Source organism: Pleurodeles waltl, chromosome 7 (genome assembly GCF_031143425.1).
Source record: "Pleurodeles waltl isolate 20211129_DDA chromosome 7, aPleWal1.hap1.20221129, whole genome shotgun sequence".
Lineage (NCBI taxonomy): Eukaryota > Metazoa > Chordata > Amphibia > Caudata > Salamandridae > Pleurodeles > Pleurodeles waltl.
In genome coordinates, this window is record NC_090446.1 from 172,906,635 (window position 1) to 172,927,431 (window position 20,797).

A 20,797-nucleotide genomic window follows, 5' to 3' on the forward strand; every position below is an offset into this window, starting at 1 on the left:
TTATGATTGGCTGCAGCCAGCTCATTTACAAAAATCACAATCTAGAAGCCAGGTATACTTAGTGCCAGAAGGCAACTTGAATGTCTGTACTCAAGGCTTTTAGGGCCAGATGTAGGAAGCCTTTTGCATGCCGCAAACTGCGAAAAACGCAGTTTGCGGCATGCAAAAGGCCGAACGCGATGCACAACCTCAAATTGCGAGTCGGTACCGACTCGCAATTTGAGGGTGCGACTCGCAAATAGGAAGGGGTGTTCCCTTCCTATTTGCGACCGCATCGCCATGCTGAGTTGCTTTGTGACCGCGAATGCGGTCGGAAACCAACTCGCAGTTACCACCCACTTGAAGTGGGTGGTAACTCATTCGCAAAAGGGAAGGGGTCCCCATGGGGCCCCTTCCCCATTGTGAATGCCGAAAAAAATGTTTTTTCAGAGCTGGCAGTGGTCCTATGGACCACTGCCTACTCTGAAAAAAACGAAACCAAATGGTTTCGGAAGTTTTTCTTTTTGCAACTCGTTTTCCTTTAAGGAAAACGGGCTGCAAAAAGAAAAAAAAAAACTGCTTTATTAAAAAAGCAGTCACAGACATGGTGGTCTGCTGTCTCCAGCAGGCCACCATCTCTGTGAGTGCAGGGACTCGCTATGGGGTCGCAATTTGCGACCCACCTCATTAATATTCATGAGGTGGGTCTTTGGGGCCCCCCTAGCGAGTCACAGAAGGTGTCCGAGACACCTTTCTGCATGCAATTTTGTGAGTTGCAAATTGCGAGTCAGTATGACTCACAATTTGCAAGTCGCAAAATTTTACTTACCTACATCTGGCCCTTAGTTCTTTCTACCTTCTTTCACTTGTGAAATTTCTGTTGACACAATGTCACCATTTATTTTAACATAGATTTATAAACAGATGCAGAATTATTCTGTCCTCAGATTTAAAAAACCTTAATGGAAGCCTTGTTGGATGAGTTGCAAAATTATGAGTATCCAAAATTCTTTGTAAGGCAGTGAGTATCAAACAACGCCCATTTCACGCACCTTCTCCATTCACAAAAGATGGCAATATCAGAACTTGTCTAGTAGCTTGCTGTCTATCTTGCTTACAAATACAATTTTATCAGAATGGCTCGACCAATCCTCTTCTGGTAGTTACATAAGTAAAAGGGGTGGGTGTAAATATACCTGTATACCTTATTAAGGTTAGTGTTCATGGCTCCACCTCAGTAGTTCACGACCTTGGCAACTCTCATGCATGCCAAAATGTTCTTTATTCCTCCTACACACAAACAGACCCACACACACACACGTTTATGTATACACGTACGAGACTACATAACGAATAATCGGAAAATATGGTCACATACTACCAAGAGGGGTTCTCTTGCCTTCATAAACCATGGAGCCAAAGGTCGAGTAGTTTGCAAATGCCAACAAAACCTCGAAATGGCAATCTAGGACCATATTAAACAGGTCAACCTTCATGTGTCTTCATGTATTTTTATATTATGTGTTTATTTTGGTTCAAGTTGCATGAAACCGATGGTTTCTTTTCAAACAACAAGTTTTTTTTATTTTATTGAGTATATTTTGCACAATAATGATGCACCTTCCATTTTTCTAGAATTTTCTCCTTCCTTAAATAAATGCCACAGATGTGCAGAGGGTATGTGAGCATCTCTGAAGTATAAAAGAGCGTAGCATGTGAGGGATGGAAAACTATGTGTGGTGACTGAGAGGACTGGGTAGAACAGCAGAAGTACAGTTTGTATTGGCCCCCACACATAAAAATTGACACAGGCAGTGCTTAATTTGTGCCGTTGTTTTCCAGTGCTCCTCACCAACTTTTATTTGTAAACACCATTTTCATTTATGAGAAACCACCACATGGTGACGCTGTATCTGTGTATTTCTGAGCAGCACTCATTGGTGCAGCATTATGCTATACAACATAACTTTTAAAAAATGATAAAACTTGAACTTAAATCTGCAGTTAAGAAGGGAGGTGGGTCATGCAAGCTGCAGTGGACCAGTGAGTAATACCTTGGGCCCTGGCGCTTAATATTTTACATCACTGGACACAGGTTAGGAGTGTGGTGTACTGGCAGAGCTGTGCGCATGTGAATACTACAGCATCCATTTTAGGACATCCTTATTCCTCACTCATCCCTACTTCTCATCCCTGCTTCTCATCCATCATCCCTACTTCTTATCCATCATCCCTACTTCTCAACCACCATCCCTACTTCTCTTCCATCATCCCTACTTCTCATCCCTGCGTCTCATCCCTGCTTCTCCTCCATCATCCTTACTTCTCATCCATCGTACATCATCCCTACTTCTAATCCATCATCCCTGCTTCTCATCCATCATACATCATCCCTACTTCTCATCCATCATCCCTGTTTCTCTTCTATCATCCCTACTTCTCATCCATCATCCCTGCTTCTTATCCATCATTCATCATCCCTACTTCTCATCCATCATCCCTACTTCTCATCCATCATACATCATCCCTACTTCTCATCCATCATCCTTGCTTCTCTTCCATCATCCCTACTTCTCATGCAACACCCCTACTTCTCATCCATCATTCATCATCCCTACTTCTTATCTATCATCCCTACTTCTCATCCATCATCCCTGCTTCTCCTCCATCATACATCATCCCTACTTCTCATCCATCATCCTTGCTTCTCTTCCATCATCCCTACTTTGCATGCAACACCCCTACTTCTCATCCATCATTCATCATCCCTACTTGTCATCCATCATCCTTGCTTCTCTTCCATCATCCCTACTTTTCATGCAACACCCCTACTTCTCATCCATCATTCATCATCCCTACTTCTCATCTATCATCCCTACTTCTCATCCATCATCCCTACTTCTCATCCATCATCCCTGCTTCTCTTCCATCATCCCTGCTTCTCATCCATCATACATCATCCCTACTTCTCATCCATCATCCCTGCTTCTCTTCCATCATCCCTACTCCTCATTCCTACTTCTTATCCCTACTTCTCTTCCATCATCCCTACTTCTCTTCCATCATCCCTACTTCTCACCCCTAATCCCTGCTTCTCATCCCTACTTCTCATCCATCTTCCATCATTCCTATTTCTCATGCCTCAGCCATCATCCCTACTCCTCATCCATCATAACTACTCCTCACTCCTCATCCCTCAGTCATACCAACACATTTTCACTTTTGTAAGACACACCTTCACACTGATTGGTTGTGAAAAGAAAGATTTTAAATTAACTGTGGATGAACTTTATAACCCTTTCTCCAAGAGCTGATTTATGGGCCAAGCTGTGTGCTCCTTGATTTCCCAAACCAGCAGAGCTTTCTGCAGAGGCCTGTGTAAACAGAAAAACACTTATTTAAATAAAATGAAATGTTGTATAGCATTTAATTCACTGGAAACAAATGCACAGTTGCTTTTCCTCTCCTCTGTCTTCATCCAGCACATGCACTGAGAAGGATGTTTTTCAGTGAAATAGAATGCAGGCCTCTCTCATAACTCTGATTGAATGTTGCCAGCCAATCAGTGTGAAGGTGTGTTTCACAAAACTGAAAATGTGTTGGAATGACTGAGGGATGAGGAATGAGGAGTAGGGATGATGGATGAGGAGTAGGGATGATAGCTGAGGCATGAGAAGTAGAAATGATGAAAGATGGATGAGAAGTAGGGATGAGAAGCAGGGATGAGGGATGAGAAGTATGGATGAGGGATGAGAAGTAGGGATGATGGAAGAGAAGCAGGGATGATGGATGAGAAGAAGGGATGATGTATGATGGATGAGAAGCAGGGATGAGGGATGAGAAGCAGGAATGAGGGATGAGAAGTAGGGATGATGGAAGAGAAGCAGGGATGATGGATGAGAAGTAGGGATGATGTATGATAGATGAGAAGAAGGGATGATGGATGAGAAGTAGGGATGATGGAAGAGAAGTAGGGGGGTGGAAGAGAAGCAGGGATGATGGATGAGAAGTAGGGATGATGTATAATGGATGAGAAGCAGGGATGATGGAAGAGAAGCAGGGATGATGGATTAGAAGTAGGGATGATGTATGATGGATGAGAAGCAGGGACGATGGAAGAGAAGCAGGGATGATGGCTGAGAAGTAGGGATGATGCATGATGGATGAGAAGCAGGGAAGGTGGAGGAGAAGTAGGGATGATGGATGAGAAGCAGGGATGAGACACAGGGATGAGAAGTAGGGCTGATGGAAGAGAACTAGGGATGATGGATGAGAAGTAGGGATGATGTATGATGGATGAGAAGTAGGGATGATGGATGAGAAGTTGGGATGATGTATGATGGATGAGAAGAAGGGATGATGGATGAGAAGTAGGGATGATGGAAGAGAAGCAGAGGTGATGGATGAGAATTAGGGATGATGTATGATGGATGAGAAGCAGGGATGAGAAGTAGGAATGAGGGGTGAGGAACAAGGATGTCCTAAAATGGATGCTGTAGAATACAGGATCTTCAGTTGTACCTACTCTCTCCACTACGCTCAGAATAAAATGATGCAATCCACGGGGTACAACACTGTAGCAATGGCAGAGCCCAAGGAGACACTATATAATGTTGTTTGTGTGTTTTCCTTTTTCAGTTGAACTGCAATGACGACAAAGGTATCCTGGTTGGGAAGTGGAATGACGAGTACGATGATGGAACACCTCCAGGAAGGTGGAGGGGCAGTCTTCCCATCTTGCGCCAGTGGCTTGCCATGCGCTTCCAGCCCGTGCGCTATGGACAGTGCTGGGTCTTCGCAGCTGTCATGTGCTCAGGTATTTTCAGAGCTTGCACCTAATCTTTAGAAGATTTGGTTGTGTGTTTGTTTTTTTCTGTAGCACAGACATTATCGAAGCAGGTGTTAAAGTGCCTTATGTCAGAGAGATGGAGAGTATTCTTGTGTTGCACAGGTTACAGGATGTTCATCTAAGTTATTTACATTACCTAAGTTGTCAAAAGTGTAACACATGGAAAGGAACTCGATATGCAGAGCACCAGGGCCTCTCCATGATGCTCCGCCCAATACGTGGTTGAACTAGCCTCACAGCGTATGCCTTGATGGACAGCTTCACAGCCTAGGGCTGATCCTCTTTCGAATTAGGGTCCCACCTATGCAAGTGAGCAGTGCCCTGCCCTTTTGCCCGTTCAAACCCTAGACTCCCTTAGCAGAGAAACCTAACCTTTAAAAGCAAGAAAAGTAAATGTACTCATGGTATTGAGTTGTGCATAACAACGACTGTGCCACAACAAATCTCAAGTGGGAGAAAAGGCCTAACTTTGATAAAGCGAGAAAATCTGAAAAATGAAGTTTTACTGTCACCTCCTCCAGTGGTATATTCACCCAATTTTGAGTTTGGTAGTTTGCAATATTCCGCTGAAGGAAACTCTTCCACCAGGCTTGATGTGGGAGTAACTCACTCAGAAATGGTGACGAATCAGCCGCCCAGTCTAGAACAACTGAACCACTGTCATGTCTGGGAGACATACCTCAACCAAAGTCTGGTTTGCAAAAGGTAACTGGCATTTACTGACAGTGTAGAGTGCCTAGCATAGTGGGAAACCCCTCCCCCAGCTTGTTAGGGAGATTAGATTTGTCAACACTGCATATGTACCCCCACTTTAGAGGTGCATTTCTAGTACCCACATTTGTTGGCGGACATTATGACAGGCTGCAAGAGTGGCAAGCATGTAGTGCTGCAGTGTTTCTCAACTAAAATGACTACTCCCATGGCAGACACAGGCATATTGTAGCAGAAGCCTCTCCTGTCTTGGCTGAAAGAGATAAAGCAAAAGAATATCTAATGGCAGAGAAGGAAAATGTGGCCCAATGAAGGATGGAAATTCTGCTTCCCAAGTGATAAATCAGGGCCTACAAGTCTTTTTCTATACCACATCATGCGAGCTCAGTGGCCTTCACAATGGCCCTTGTGGAGAGAGCTATGGTATGAGTTGAACTGGGGTAGATCCCCCACCAGCCCAGAGAGCTGGGGCCATCACGTTCTGTTTTTGCACCCATCATACTCAGCCGCCCCTGGCTAGGATACTAATCCCCCAGCTGATCTCAGTTGGTGCTGGATCAACATTTACTTCTAACAGACTTCTCTAATACATTCACTCATAACGTCAGTGGAAAGAAAAGTCATTCATAACCAGAATTTGTTAGTTTGGAAAAAGTAATGAGTGAAGCAAATAATTACACAAAGAAAAAATAGGTGAGTGAGTGAAGAGGTGAGATACATATAAACACAGGTGTATGTCTGTAAATAAAGAAATGAATGAATATTTAGCAAGTGATTGAAAACTGAGTTAATGAATATGTAAATGTAGATGATGAGTACATAATAACATAACTGCATAATTACATAAAATGACTATATAATTACATATTTGCAAAATATGGCCACATAATTACGAAAATAGTCCAATTAAATGAACATTAATCAATAATTGCATAATTAATGAGTGATTTAATGAGCGAGTTCGAGAAGAATACTTGAAGAAGGGGTAAATCAGGAAGGGAATGACGTATTGCAATAATAATAAAACAATATAGAGTAGCAAAATTAGATTGCTTTTATACTGCCTTATACACCGCGCACTCTGTTGCCCCAGGAGATGTAGTGGGAGTCATCACAGTTGTGCGAAAGAAGCAATAAAATAGTTCAACAGTATCTAAATATTCCTCATTGCTACAACAACGTAGAGAAGAGGACGCTAAAACAAAAAAGATTCCAAGCTTTCCATTTTGTGGTTCATAAAGAGATCGGGACAGTGCTTAATTTGTGCTTGTTGTTTCCGGTGCTGAGCACCGGCACTTATTTGTGAGGGCCGGGGCTTATTCTTATGCCTCAAGCATTTGCTGTGAGCAAAAGACACATATGGGAAAGACGGAAGATTTAAAAACTAAAAAGCGTCATAAAGGGAGAAAGTAGAAAGTTGCAAGATGAGCTGAAGGGGCAGCAGTGGTCGTAAATAGTTTGAAGAGGCCCGAGATGGCTTCAGGATTACGCAGCCTCAGTATTCAGTACTGGCAGATTAAATTACAGCAGCCTCGAGTTTAAGAGAAGGGCTTTGAGCACCGGCACCTCTTTATTTACAAATTAAGCACTGGATCGGGATAGAAATCATAGCTTCCACTACGTGGAGATCAGTATTTCAGTAGCAGACTCTTGGAACTCCCAAATTAAATTCAGAGCTATTAAGGCAGAATCAACAACCACATTTTTTTTTTTATTTAGTATTACCCAAGTGATCAAGATGGCTGTCTACCACAACCAGGAGCCATATTAGAAACACAGTGCACTGTACCTCTCTGCAGCACCGCTGTGCACTCTTATGTGTGTTCACCAAGCGCAGCGCAGCCTGCTGTCCCGCTTTTACCAGTGTTCTCGCAAACCCATGCCTGCACTGTGTGGGAAGCTGGCCTGGAGTGTGGAGGGTACCTATGGTACTTACACCTTATACCAGGTCCAGGATTCCACTATTAGTGGAGTGTAAGCAGTGTCTAGAAGCCAGGTTCTCTAGAGGTAGCTGTGGATGAGCAGCCAAGACTTAACTAGGAGACATGCAAAGCTCATGCAATACCACTGTAGTCACACAGCACTTACACACATGAAAGAAAACACCCAGTGTTACGAAAATAAAGGTTATTTATTACAGTAACACAGTACCAAAACACTACAATACTCCCATAGGAGTAAACACACCAGATATGTACACTAGTAATCAGAAACAGGCATAAACAGCAGTAGAAAACAGTTCAATAGCAATAGACAATAGTGACCCTAGAGGGAGCCCAAACCATATACAAAAAAATGGAATGTAAATGCGGAGCCCCACCTAGGTAAGTGGAATCAGTAGAGGGAAGCTGGGGGAACTAGGAAACCCCAAAGGTAAGTACCACAGTGCCCCCCAGTGACCAGGAAGAAAGGAGTAAGTTGCTGAATTTTCCCCAAACCACTCAAAGGAAGGAAAACAAAGATATCGCAACACCCAGACAAGAATGCAAGAAACCAGCAGTAGATTCCTGAAGAGGAAGACCTGAAAAAGAAGGGTGACCAAGTCTTGAAGTCACAGGAGCGTCCAGTGGTGGCAGGAGCCACTACCCACACATCTGTGGTTGCAGGAGTTGGTCGACGGTAGGATGAAGACGATCAGAAATGCAGCCCTGGAGTTGGTGAAGAGTTCCTGGAGGATGCAGTAGACATCCCTTGTCAGATGGAAGATTGCAGTCTGTCTGTGACATGGAAAAGCCACCAACAAGCCTTGGCAAAGGCAATAGTCGCGGTGAACAAAAAGTGGGGCTGCTGGGGATCAGCAAGGTCTAGGAGGACTCAACCCATGGGGGAAGTCCTTGGGGAACCCTCAGCAAGACAGAGAGTCCACAGGAAAAAAGGCAGCCCCCACAGGAGACACACTGGAAGAGGAGCCAGGAGTCACAGAGGAGCCCACACAGCATAAGTGAAGAAGGGTCCCACGCAGCAGTAGCAGCACGCAGAGGGATGTGCGTCACAGGGAAGAGTGCTGGGGGCTGGGGCTACAGGGAACCTGAGGATCCCTTGGAGGAGATGCCAACAAGCCTTGGTAGTTGCAAGAGATGTGGTGCACGGGGGTACTGTCCTGCCTGGGAAGGCAAGGGCTTACCTTCACCAAAGTTGGACAGCTGGTAGAGAGGCCCGTGCGGACCGCTCCAGACCCCCACCCATGATGCAGGATCCAAGCAGCTCAGGATGAGAAGAGATCTAAGCAGCCAGGCATTGTTGCAGCTGGTGCCTGCGCATGCAGGGAAGTGACACACTCCAAGGAAGATTCCTTGTTCCTTCTCATGCAGACTGAAGACTTGCTATTCTCAGAGGATGCACAGCCCGGGAAATGTTGCAGAAGCTGGAAGGAGCCGTGGAAACAATGTTGCAAGCAGAGTCTTTGTCGTGGATGCAGATTATCGGTTCCTGGAGGGTCCAGTTGCAATTCTAGTGGCCAGAAGTCAAAGTAGAGGTTGCAGAGAAGTAACTTGCAAGCCAATTCTGAGGACCCACCCAAAAGGGAGACCCTAAATAGCCCTGAAAGGGTGATTGGTCACATAGCCAGGTGACCCCCTATCAGGAAGGGGCTCTCACATCATCTGCATGACCAGGCCCCTCAGATGCTCCCAGAGGCTTCTGCTAACCTTGGATTCAAGATGGCAGAATCAAGGGACCCTTTGGAGGAGCTCAGGGCACCACCCTTGGTGATGATGTGCAGGGGTGTGGTCACTCCCCTTTCCATTGTCCAGTTTGCCCCAGATCAGGGACTGGAAGTCTCTTAACTGGTGCAGACTGGTTAAGGCAAGGAAAGCACCAAATGTGTCCTTCAAAGCATGCCAGTGGCTTGGGGAGGCTACCCCTCCAAAGCCATGCAACACCTATTTCCAAAGGGAGAGAGTGTTACCCCCCTCTCCCAAAGGAAATCCTTTGTTTCGCTTTCCTGGGCTTGAGCTGATCAAGCAGCAGGAGGGCAGAAACCTGTCTGAGAGTTGGCAGCAGCTTGGGCTGCCTGGAAAACCCCAGAAAGATGGTAGGAGCAATGCTGGGGGTCCTCTAAGGAGTCCCCAGAATGCATGGACGCCAATACTTGCAACAGTATTGGGGTATGATTCCGACATGTTTAATACCAAACATGCCTAGTTTCGGAGTTACCATTATGTAGCTGGACATAGGTATTGACCTATGTCCAGTACACATATAAAATGGCATCTCCGCACTCATGAAGTCCATGAAAATGGAGCTGGAGTTTGTGGGGGCACCTCTGCTCATGTAGTGGTGCCCTCACACAACAGTACCTGCAGCCTGCACTCTGGGATAGGAGGGCTTACTATAGGGGTGACTTACAGTGACCTGGTGCTGGTACCTGTAGTGAAAAAGGGTGCATGCACCCTTTCACGCAGGCTGCAATGGCAAGTCTGCAGATACACTTTACATAGGCTCCCCATGGGTAGCATAATACATGCTGCAGCCCATGGGTAACATTGGTTCCTCAATGCCCTAGGTACCTGGGTACCATATACTAGGTACTTACATGGGAGCACCAGTATGGCAAATGTGGGGCTTGTGTGGTCCAAGCAACCAAAGGTAAAGGATCCCAGTGAACACAGTCGAAACCCACTGACATCAGGCAAAAAGTGGGGGTAACCATGCTAAAAAGAGGTTACTTTCCTACACACTAGACTGACCATTAGTGAAAGTTGGACAGCTATTTGAAGTCACTGATCTTCCTTTCACTGTGACAACCTGACATGCATTTGAAAAGAGGGCAGAGATCCCCCTGAAGACAGGTGCAGTGATGGACTGATCCTGTGTGCAGAGGAATGCAGGGGTAGCCATGGTGTGTATGTCTGTCATGAACCTGAAAAAAGCTCATGAGAATGACGTCAGAAGAGCCACGTAAAACAAATTAACTGGATAGCCCATTATTGAAAGGTCGACAGCCACTAGTCTGCCTTTCACTGTGCAAGTGGCAACCTTATGTGCGTTTGAAAGAGGGGGGGGCAGATATCCACCTCAAGGTGCAGTGAGTGACTGATCCTGTCTGCAGAGGAATGCCTTGGGAATAGTTGTGACCCCTTTATCCCCTTTTAAGAAGTGTCCTCTCTGTAGCGCACAGTCATATGATGGACTCTGTGGGGCAAATTTATTTTCTTGCACCCCTTATAATACGGCGCCCCATGGCAGTTATCAGTGTGACTAGCATCACCGGTGCGTTGCAGGACTAGCATAAAAAATTATGATGCTAATCCTGCAAAGAACCCAGAGGCGCATTGTAATCGATAGGAGCCTCTTTTAAATGCCTGCACATAGCAGACGTAAAAAATGCCAATAAAAATGGCGCAGAGGAATCCCATAGATTCCTTTGTGCCATTTTTTCAGCCCCTCCTAGCGCCAGAACGTCCCCCTTGCATACATTATGCCTGGCGCAGGCATAATATGGTGCAAGGGGTTACAAAGTGGAGCAAAATATGGCACAGCGTTTTCCCCCTTCCAACGCTACATTAGCGTAAAAAAAGTACTCTAATGTGGCATTGGAACGGCGCAAGGGCTCCATAAATCTGGCCCCTTGTCTCTACACCTGCTACTGGGTTCATACTCAAAGGATTCCCTAATTAGCAAGCGGACACTGCAATGAAACTGAAGGAACACCCGCTTGAGATTGTGCTGACTCACATTTAGCCCTGATCTCATCTGCATAACAGAATCGGTCACACAATCAACTGCAGCCCCTTCTGTAATATTAAAAGGGCCTTAGGTATAAAAAGCAAGCTCACCTGCCCGTTGCACCCTTGGGGCACTTTCTTTAATACGGCTCAAGCCATTCAAGTTCAAGATGTCCTTCATGACTGTCTATTGTCGCAGTGTGTAAGACTTCTCGAAACAGAGAAACACAATGGCATCCAACAATGATTCAGGAAAAGACTCTTTGTCTAGTCTCCCTCATGTTTCCAGCAAAGCCATCCTAAGATGACTGTGACTTTAAGTTAAACTTTCTACAACCAAGAAAGGCTGCAATGAACAACACGATAAAGAGGAGCTCCTCCAAGGAGAATCACAGGACAGGCCAATGGAAGGGAATTCTCGTCAACACCAGTAGCAGGGGCTATTCGTTTTCTCCTTGAAGGGCATTCTCTAAGATAAAGGATGTCAGCAGCCACATAGTGCCAATGGCAAGACCGACATCATCATCTTCGGCTCCAACAGATCAGCATGGGACGACTCCTGGTGACCTGCCACTCTACGGTCTGCCCCAACGCCCACCACCCACGCACGCAACCTCGGCTTCATACTAGCCTCATTGCTCTCTATGACCCAGCAAGTCAGCACCATCTCACCCTCATGTTTTAACATTCTTCGCATGCTTTGCAAGACCTTCAGATGGATCCCCGTTGAAACCAGAAGAACGGTCACCCACACCCTCGTCAGCAACAGACTGGACTACGGTAACACCCTCTATGCGGGAACAACGGTCAAGCTCCAGAGGAAACTCCAGCACATCCAGAACGCCTCAGCACAACTCATCCTCAGCCTCCCTAGCCACGAACACATCTCAGCTCACCTCAGAGACCTCCACTGGCTACCCATCAACAAAAGGATGGTCTTCAAACTCCTGATCCACGCTCACAAAGCTCTCCACGATGCCGGACCTGCCTACCTCAACGAGCGTCTCAACTTCCACATCCCAACACGCCAGCTCCGCTCCGCCAACCTCGCTCTCGCGACCGTCCCCCGCATGCACGGGACCACAACCGGTGGCAGATCCTTCTCCCACCTTGCTGCAAAACCTGGGACTCCCTCCCCGTAAATCTACGCCTGACCCAGGACCTCCCGACCTTCAGGAAGCGCCTCAAGACCTGGCTCTTTGGTCACTAGCAACCCCCCCACCCCCAGCGCCTTGAGACCCTTCCGGGTGAGTAGCGCGCTTAACAAATTATTGATTGATTGATTGATTGATTGATTGATTGAACCTGGACAAGATGGATGGAAGACGTTTGTTTGCTGTGACCCAAATAAACTTTCTGGAAACTTAGAACCGAGCGTCCCACAGGAAATAAGCCACCTTTCCACAGTGTAAGTGTGGTATTCAGCCTGATTCAGTCTACCATAGCTACCTCTTCTGGGCAAAACTGCAAGAGGAGAACTATGAAGTAGGCGAATATACACTCATACAAGGTAATTACCAAGTACATCATGGTTTATCAACTAGGATGGTGTTCATATTGCTAAGGTAATCAGTCAAGGAAACAGAGGCAACACTGCAAGAGTGAATTCACTCATGTAAACACATTGGTTCAGGAGAAGAAAAACACAGATGGCCCAATGGCAAGGGCTCATGGCCTACACTCCCAAAGCTGTGTATGCAGGTGGGACAGCCATGCCTTCAGCAATGCGAAAAACGAATCATTCATTGCTACACCATTTGAACTCCAAATATGTAATTTTCTGACCCCCATGATTGACAAAATTAGAAATAAAACTCTCAAACAACTTTTGATATTTTGAGCAATAAAATAAGGTCGCAACCAGCCCCTTATCGCTCTGTGGAGCTGACTTTAAGCCCAGGGCCAACCATCCATTGTCACATATTTTCCCTTTCTCATCCCTCCTCTCACAAAGTTGCTCCCTTTTACCCAGACCTTGTTCAGACGCATCCAGTAGAAATATTCCTTACATACAACAGCCAGCATTAGCCTGGACTTCGTTTTGACATCTGTGAGCTTGTCTACCCACAAATGGTACACATGATGGGAGATTTGAAGAGTGCCAAGACAAGGGAAGGACTGACCCCCAATTTGTTTTCTTGCGCTAATGCGCATGCTCTTGAAACATAATGTGTCCCTCCTTTCCTCGCAGTACGTATCCCCCTCATCACAAAACATATCTAATCTCACGTATAGGTCAAATAATGTGAGCATTTCAAATAGCTTGGACTGCGGATGTCCAACATATTAGCTTTCAAAAATGAGTAGTGACAAGGAGAGGGGAGAGGAGGCAGAGAGCTGTCAATTAGTCAAGCACAGGTGCTTAGTGTCCTGCATGTCTGCAGAATGTAATAAGAATACGGGTGATGGGAGCCATGTTCAATAGCCTTTACCTGCAAAACGCAACCTAAGCTACATAGAAGAACAAAAAACTTACATGAAGTAACAACTAAATAAGTTTGTAAACACTATTGTAATTGTTAGATGTAATAGTTTCAATGACAATCTGTTTTCCATTTTCATGTACTGTTTTTGTAGAAACATAAAACCAAATTATTTTACTGAAAAACCAAATTTCTTTATCCTGGAAAGGCGCTTTAATACATCCAATTTATAAAAAAAAGTCCAAAGAAGGAACCAAAGAGTTTTGTTTTTATTGCCCTTTTGGATGTGAAAGGGAAGCGTTTTGCTAACTTTCTATTGTCCTACCTGCAAGACTTGGCTTTCAACACCAAGTTTATCCTTATTAATCAAACTGGGTTCAGACCAGGCTGCTCGATTGGTGATAATATAAAAGCTTTTAACTTGCTAGTGAACAAAAAGTTGAAAGGACACCTGTCATTATATGTGCATTATATGGATTACTCACAGACGTTTGACAAAGTTAATACGACCTATCTGTGGAGTAAAGTAACCAACGGGGGCATTGATCAAACTTTTTTTTTTTTTATGACACTAGATGATAATACCTGGATACAAATAAAGCTTGCAAGGGGAGTATTGTCGCAGAGACTATGGACCGCGAATAGCCTAAAACAGGGGTGTGTCCTAGCATCATTGTTATTTTCTCCATATATGGCAGATCTAGCCCTGATTTTGGATCAGACAGCCTAGCTCCTAAATTAGGCAATCAGCTATATTAGCCCATCAGCTACCTTACCTTTTTCGTCATCCCCAAGAACACTCCAAATCCATTTGTCAAGGGTATGAGAGTTTAATGAGAGTTTAATAAGTTAAATGATCTGCCCGTTCAAAACGATAAACCTAAAATAATGTCTCTTGGATGCAGAAGAGTTTATCAGGCCCTTACACTTGAGGGTTATCCCTTAGAACGTACGTTATAATCATCTGAACATAACAATTGACAAGAATTTTACCTGGCAGCCCATCTAACCAGTATATGAACAAAAGCCCAGCTAATTACACAATTGCTGAAAAAATACTTTCAAACTTATGTCGGTCAGGCAATTTCTCCACCAGCTACGGTACTTACTAGTAAGCTTACTCTGACTCTTCTGAAGGCTTCTTTGGTTTTTAATGACAAAACTATTGATGAAGGGGATATTCTTTACATTAACAAAATTAAGCTAGTACTTGGCTTTCGCACTTCATCCCCTCACTGTAACATTTGGTTTGAGTTTGCTTTAACCTCATTAGCCCTAAAACAGACTTGTGTAGTTATAAATTATGTATGTGTCTGTTTTAACACTACATAAGACTCATTGAGACATTATATATATAATTATCTGCAATTATTAAGCAATTCTAATTCAACTCTTCCTTGCAGGTGTCAGTAAGTCAAAATGGCTTACCTCCTCTATCAGTCCTAACAAAACTGCTGCGGCTGTCTCAGTAATGACTTATAAAGCAAGCTAAGACAACCACCTCACAACAGATAGGTTTAGCCCACATACAGGCTTACAAACAGTTAGATTACACCTCTGATACCTACCTGAATATAGCTCAGGGATATCTTTCTTGCACTTTAAATCCAGCTTGTAAGGATAAGTATTTGAGGTTCCACCTTTTTTATATACCGATTGCCCAACTTGAAAGATCATGGAACAAGAAGTGTCCCCCGTTAAGACAATGGCACCTTTGTGGCTATAAGGAAGAATCTTTAGAACTCGTTGTGTGTTTGTGCCCATTTTTACTATCCACGAGGAAAAAAATACTTGACGTCTGCTTTCGCAAAAGCAAATTGTAGAGCAATTCATGGAGCAATTAGATATTGTTTTTCTGCTAATGGTATGCAATTTATTGGGAAGCTTTCGAAATTTTTAGACCTTGCGTATCATCATTGTGGATAGTTTATGTCTTTTAAATCCATGGTTGCAATTTCTTATAGTATTTATGCTGATTTTATTGTTTTATGATTGTAACTGGTATTTTTTTATATCTATGAAATAAATGTATCATATATATATATATATATATATATATATATATAGAGAGAGAGAGAGAGAGAGATAGATATATATATATATAGTGAAGATAGCATCTCTGACAAATACTGTAGTCATTTACATACATGCAGAACGTGTTGCCTTGCTTTCTTTTCAAGATGACTTCTGCAGTCACCAAACTGTCTATGCCAGATGGTGAAAACAATGTATCTCATTCCTTTGCAATGAAATAACACCCTATGAGACAAAATATGAAATGCAACAGCCAATAGCTTGCTTAGGTAAGAGAAATAATGTCGGCAAATCCAGATTTGAATGATGAAGTATCAAAGCTGACTCTCTGGATATTATGCAAGAGTCTAGCAGAATGCTAACTCTATCAAGCCAGGCCTAAAAATGTATACTTGTGGTGTGCAATGGTTTGCTGCCAACAGAGAGAAGAACATGAGATGGCACACATGAGCTTTTTCTCCTATATAACTGAGAACACCTTGGACAGCAACATTATATTGTTTGCAACTTACCTGTATCATTAGAGAAAAGAACCAACTTTAAGCAAGTCAGTCAAGTGCTCCTCCCAGTAAAGGGTGGGAAGATAAACAGACATGTTTATCTGCATTTATATACCTGCAGGCTCCTTATTTTGATTTTCAAAGTAACATCATATTGGTTGGAGCCCTGTCTAGCTGAAACAGAACAAAATAATCATCAATGAACCACAGACAACATTTTGGAAAAGGCGTGTACTCCTTGCACTCTCTTGCACCTCAATCTCCAAATAAACCCAGTTGAAGTATTTTGTATGAGACTAAGAAACAGCTGGAAACATTTACTGTTGCAACTCAATGGTATGCCTGTTCTTCTGGCATACAAATGCAGGCCAAAATGCAAACAGACACCCGTCTGGGTTTGCTTATATTATCGAATGTAGGGGACCTGTCCCATGTTTTGCGCAATCCTTTTCTTATTCGAGAAGGATCAAAGCTGATTTACAGGTGTCTGGTTTCTAAAGTGGAATAGTGGGCAAAAATATGGGCTGGAATGAAGCCCAGATATATTATCTGTTGGTGATATTAATTCAGCCATTCCTCCCATCACTTGATTGTTTGTTAGATGGAGTAAAGCCCCATGTCTGTTACTAGCTCATGTGGCCAAGCGTAATCAAATGAGGAGCCTATGATGTCACACTCCAGGCTAATTAGAACTGTATCTATGCAATGGTGCCAGAGGTGCTCGAATTTGAAGCAGATTGGACAATGACAGGACCAGCTGTCCTGTCAGAAGTCCAAATGAGGAACCTTCCTTCTAAAAGAACACCGCCTAGAGTGACTTTTCATGATGCTAGCCCGACCCCTCTGAGGCCAAGTGTGGCACGTGCTTCTGGCACTCATAGAATACCAGGACCAAAGTATGTCAAACCCTTGGGTCTGTTAATCATCGTTGCTGAGAGATGGACCCGAGAAACCCTAAGTTTTAGGTGAACTTCCTAGGCACTATCATTCTAATTTGTTCTACTAAGAACACTAGCAATAGGTAGGAAAGATGAATGATGAGTGAGTGTGGAGTGACTGCGTCTGAAGATGCCCAGCCTGCCCAAGTACTTATGTAAGTTGAATGAAAGGTAGTATTGCCCTTGGCAAAAGGTTTATCACCATAGCCTGTGATATGCTCCTCCTCCTCCTCCACTTGATTGATACCCTGACGTTAGGGCATAAAATCGCTACACCACCCTTAGAGGGAACTGTCTGCTCAGAGAAGCAGGGAGAGGTGAAGACTCTCAGGGCCATCCTCCCCACAGATTACATTGTAAGTGGGATCCCCACAATGTCAAAGACCAAGTTTAGGCATAATGTAAATGAGAAACAACCCAACAGGATCATGGACCAAGAAAGAGCTGAGTGAGAATATGGCAATACCCCCTCAGGATGTCCCAGAGGGTTTGCATAAACCATGCGACAGAGGAGTTAGGCACTGGAGTAGCAACAATAGGTGCCCTTTAGGTACAAATGATTTAGAATTTGCTCACAAAGAGCTCATTTACTAGGATATGGTGTAGCTTGGTGCCGCAAGCAATTTTGCTGCTCCGAGCTGCGTCATTCTGCAGCACACATAGAAGTTGCAAATTGTCATTATTTAATAATTGTTTATGTGCAGGAAGGGACACCTTTCTGCACATAAACAATCATTAATGGTGTTTTGCTCTTTATCTGTGTGCTGCAGAATGCAGCACACATAGAAAAAGCAAAAATGAGAAGAAATAAAAGTATTTCTCCTAGTTGAGCCACTCTAAAGCCACCCCTGGGGTGATGTTCGTTTTTGGCGCTGCCTCAGCTTTATGATTTCTCGTAAATCTGGGGCAGCGTCACAATGCAAAGGTGTTGAAGTGGAATGCCCACAGCAACACCCATTGCACGCCCCTTTCATGCAAAGTGATGCGTGTAAAGGGGTCGTATTTACAAGGCGGCTTTAAGCCACAAAAAGTGGATGAACGCTGCCTTGGTAATATGGGAAAGGGGACAGCGCCACCGGAGTGTTACCGAAGTTGACGCTGCGGGGGCACTATGGGCTTGTAAATGAGCCCCAAAGTTTTAAGAAGGAGAGACTCTTTACCCTGTGGTCAGAGTATATATCCTAGTAGGAATCTCAAACTATGTACCATATATTATACAAACGAGTAGTGGGACAATATGCTTAGGTCATTCGGAGCAGGATGTGAATTTACCCCAGGACTATGAAACAAATGCTTAGATAGGAAAATTTGCCACAGACCTATTGTAAGGAAATGCCTCCTTGGCATGGTTGCCCCCTGACTTTTTGCCTTTGCTGATGCTATGTTTACAATTGAAAGTGTGCTGAGGCCTGCTAACCAGGCCCCAGCACCAGTGTTCTTTCCCTAACCTGTACTTTTGTATCCACAATTGGCAGACCCTGGCATCCAGATAAGTCCCTTGTAACTGGTACTTCTAGTACCAAGGGCCCTGATGCCAAGGAAGGTCTCTAAGGGCTGCAGCATGTCTTATGCCACCCTGGAGACCTCTCACTCAGCACAGACACACTGCTTGCCAGCTTGTGTGTGCTAGTGAGGACAAAACGAGTAAGTCGACATGGCACTCCCCTCAGGGTGCCATGCCAGCCTCTCACTGCCTATGCAGTATAGGTAAGACACCCCTCTAGCAGGCCTTACAGCCCTAAGGCAGGGTGCACTATACCATAGGTGAGGGTACCAGTGCATGAGCACTGTACCCCTACAGTGTCTAAGCAAAACCTTAGACATTGTAAGTGCAGGGTAGCCATAAAGAGTATATGGTCTGGGAGTCTGTTTTACACGAACTCCACAGCACCATAATGGCTACACTGAAAACTGGGAAGTTTGGTATCAAACTTCTCAGCACAATAAATGCACACTGATGCCAGTGTACATTTTATTGCAAAATACACCCCAGAGGGCACCTTAGAGGTGCCCCCTGAAACTTAACCGACTGTCTGTGTAGGCTGACTAGTTCCAGCAGCCTGCCACACTAGAGACATGTTGCTGGCCCCATGGGGAGAGTGCCTTTGTCACTCTGAGGCCAGTAACAAAGCCTGCACTGGGTGGAGATGCTAACACCTCCCCCAGGCAGGAGCTGTGACACCTGGCGGTGAGCCTCAAAGGCTCACCCCTTTGTCACAGCCCAGCAGGGCACTCCAGCTTAGTGGAGTTGCCCGCCCCCTCCGGCCACGGCCCCCACTTTTGGCGGCAAGGCTGGAGGGAACAAAGAAAGCGACAAGGAGGAGTCACTGGCCAGTCAGGACAGCCCCTAAGGTGTCCTGAGCTGAGGTGACTCTAACTTTTAGAAATCCTCCATCTTGCAGATGGAGGATTCCCCCAATAGGGTTAGGATTGTGACCCCCTCCCCTTGGGAGGAGGCACAAAGAGGGTGTACCCACCCTCAGGGCTAGTAGCCATTGGCTACTAACCCCCCAGACCTAAACACGCCCTTAAATTTAGTATTTAAGGGCTACCCTGAACCCTAGAAAATTAGATTCCTGCAACAACAAGAAGAAGGACTGCCCAGCTGAAAACCCCTGCAGAGGAAGACCAGAAGACAACAACTGCCTTGGCTCCAGAAACTCACCGGCCTGTCTCCTGCCTTCCAAAGAACTCTGCTCCAGCGACGCCTTCCAAAGGGACCAGCGACCTCTGAATCCTCTGAGGACTGCCCTGCTTCGACGACGACAAGAAACTCCCGAGGACAGCGGACCTGCTCCAAAAAGACTGCAACTTTGTTTCAAGAAGCAGCTTTAAAGAACCCTGCAACTCCCCGCAAGAAGCGTGAGACTTGCAACACTGCACCCGGCGACCCTGACTCGGCTGGTGGAGAACCAACACCTCAGGGAGGACCCCCGGACTACTCTACGACTGTGAGTACCAAAACCTGTCCCCCCTGAGCCCCCACAGCGCCGCCTGCAGAGGGAATCCCGAGGCTTCCCCTAACCGCGACTCTCTGAAACCTAAGTCCCGACGCCTGGAAAAGACCCTGCACCCGCAGCCCCCAGGACCTGAAGGACCGGACTTTCACTGCAGAAGTGACCCCCAGGAGTCCCTCTCCCTTGCCCAAGTGGAGGTTTCCCCGAGGAAGCCCCCCCTTGCCTGCCTGCAGCGCTGAAGGGATCCCTTGATCTCTCATTGACTAACATTGCGAACCCGACGCTTGTTTCTACACTGCACCCGGCCGCCCCCGCGCTGCTGAGGGTGAAATTTCTGTGTGGGCTTGTGTCCCCCCCGGTGCCCTACAAAACCCCCCTGGTCTGCCCTCCGAAGACGCGGGTACTTATCTGCAAGCAGACCGGAACCGGGGCACCCCCTTCTCTCCATTATAGCCTATGCGTTTTGGGCACCACTTTGAACTCTGCACCTGACCGGCCCTGAGCTGCTGGTGTGGTAACTTTGGGGTTGCTCTGAACCCCCAACGGTGGGCTACCTTGGACCAAGAACTGAACCCTGTAAGTGTCTTACTTACCTGGTAAAACTAACAAAATCTTACCTCCCCCAGGAACTGTGAAAATTGCACTGTGTCCACTTTTAAAGTAGCTATTTGTGAATAACTTGAAAAGTATACATGCAATTGAAATGATTCAAAGTTCCTAATGTACTTACCTGCAATACC

The 20,797-nt window shown here is 45.2% G+C and overlaps 1 protein-coding gene across 1 annotated transcript in view; it reads left to right on the forward strand.

The window, feature by feature from the left end:
* Positions 1 to 20,797, forward strand: part of LOC138303915 (protein 4.2-like) — an 84,400-nt gene that overhangs the window by 10,671 nt on the left and 52,932 nt on the right. The window contains exon 6 of the mRNA XM_069243471.1: positions 4,618 to 4,795. Coding sequence (XP_069099572.1) covers positions 4,618 to 4,795 — 178 coding nt within the window. The remainder of the gene's footprint in view (positions 1 to 4,617; positions 4,796 to 20,797) is intronic.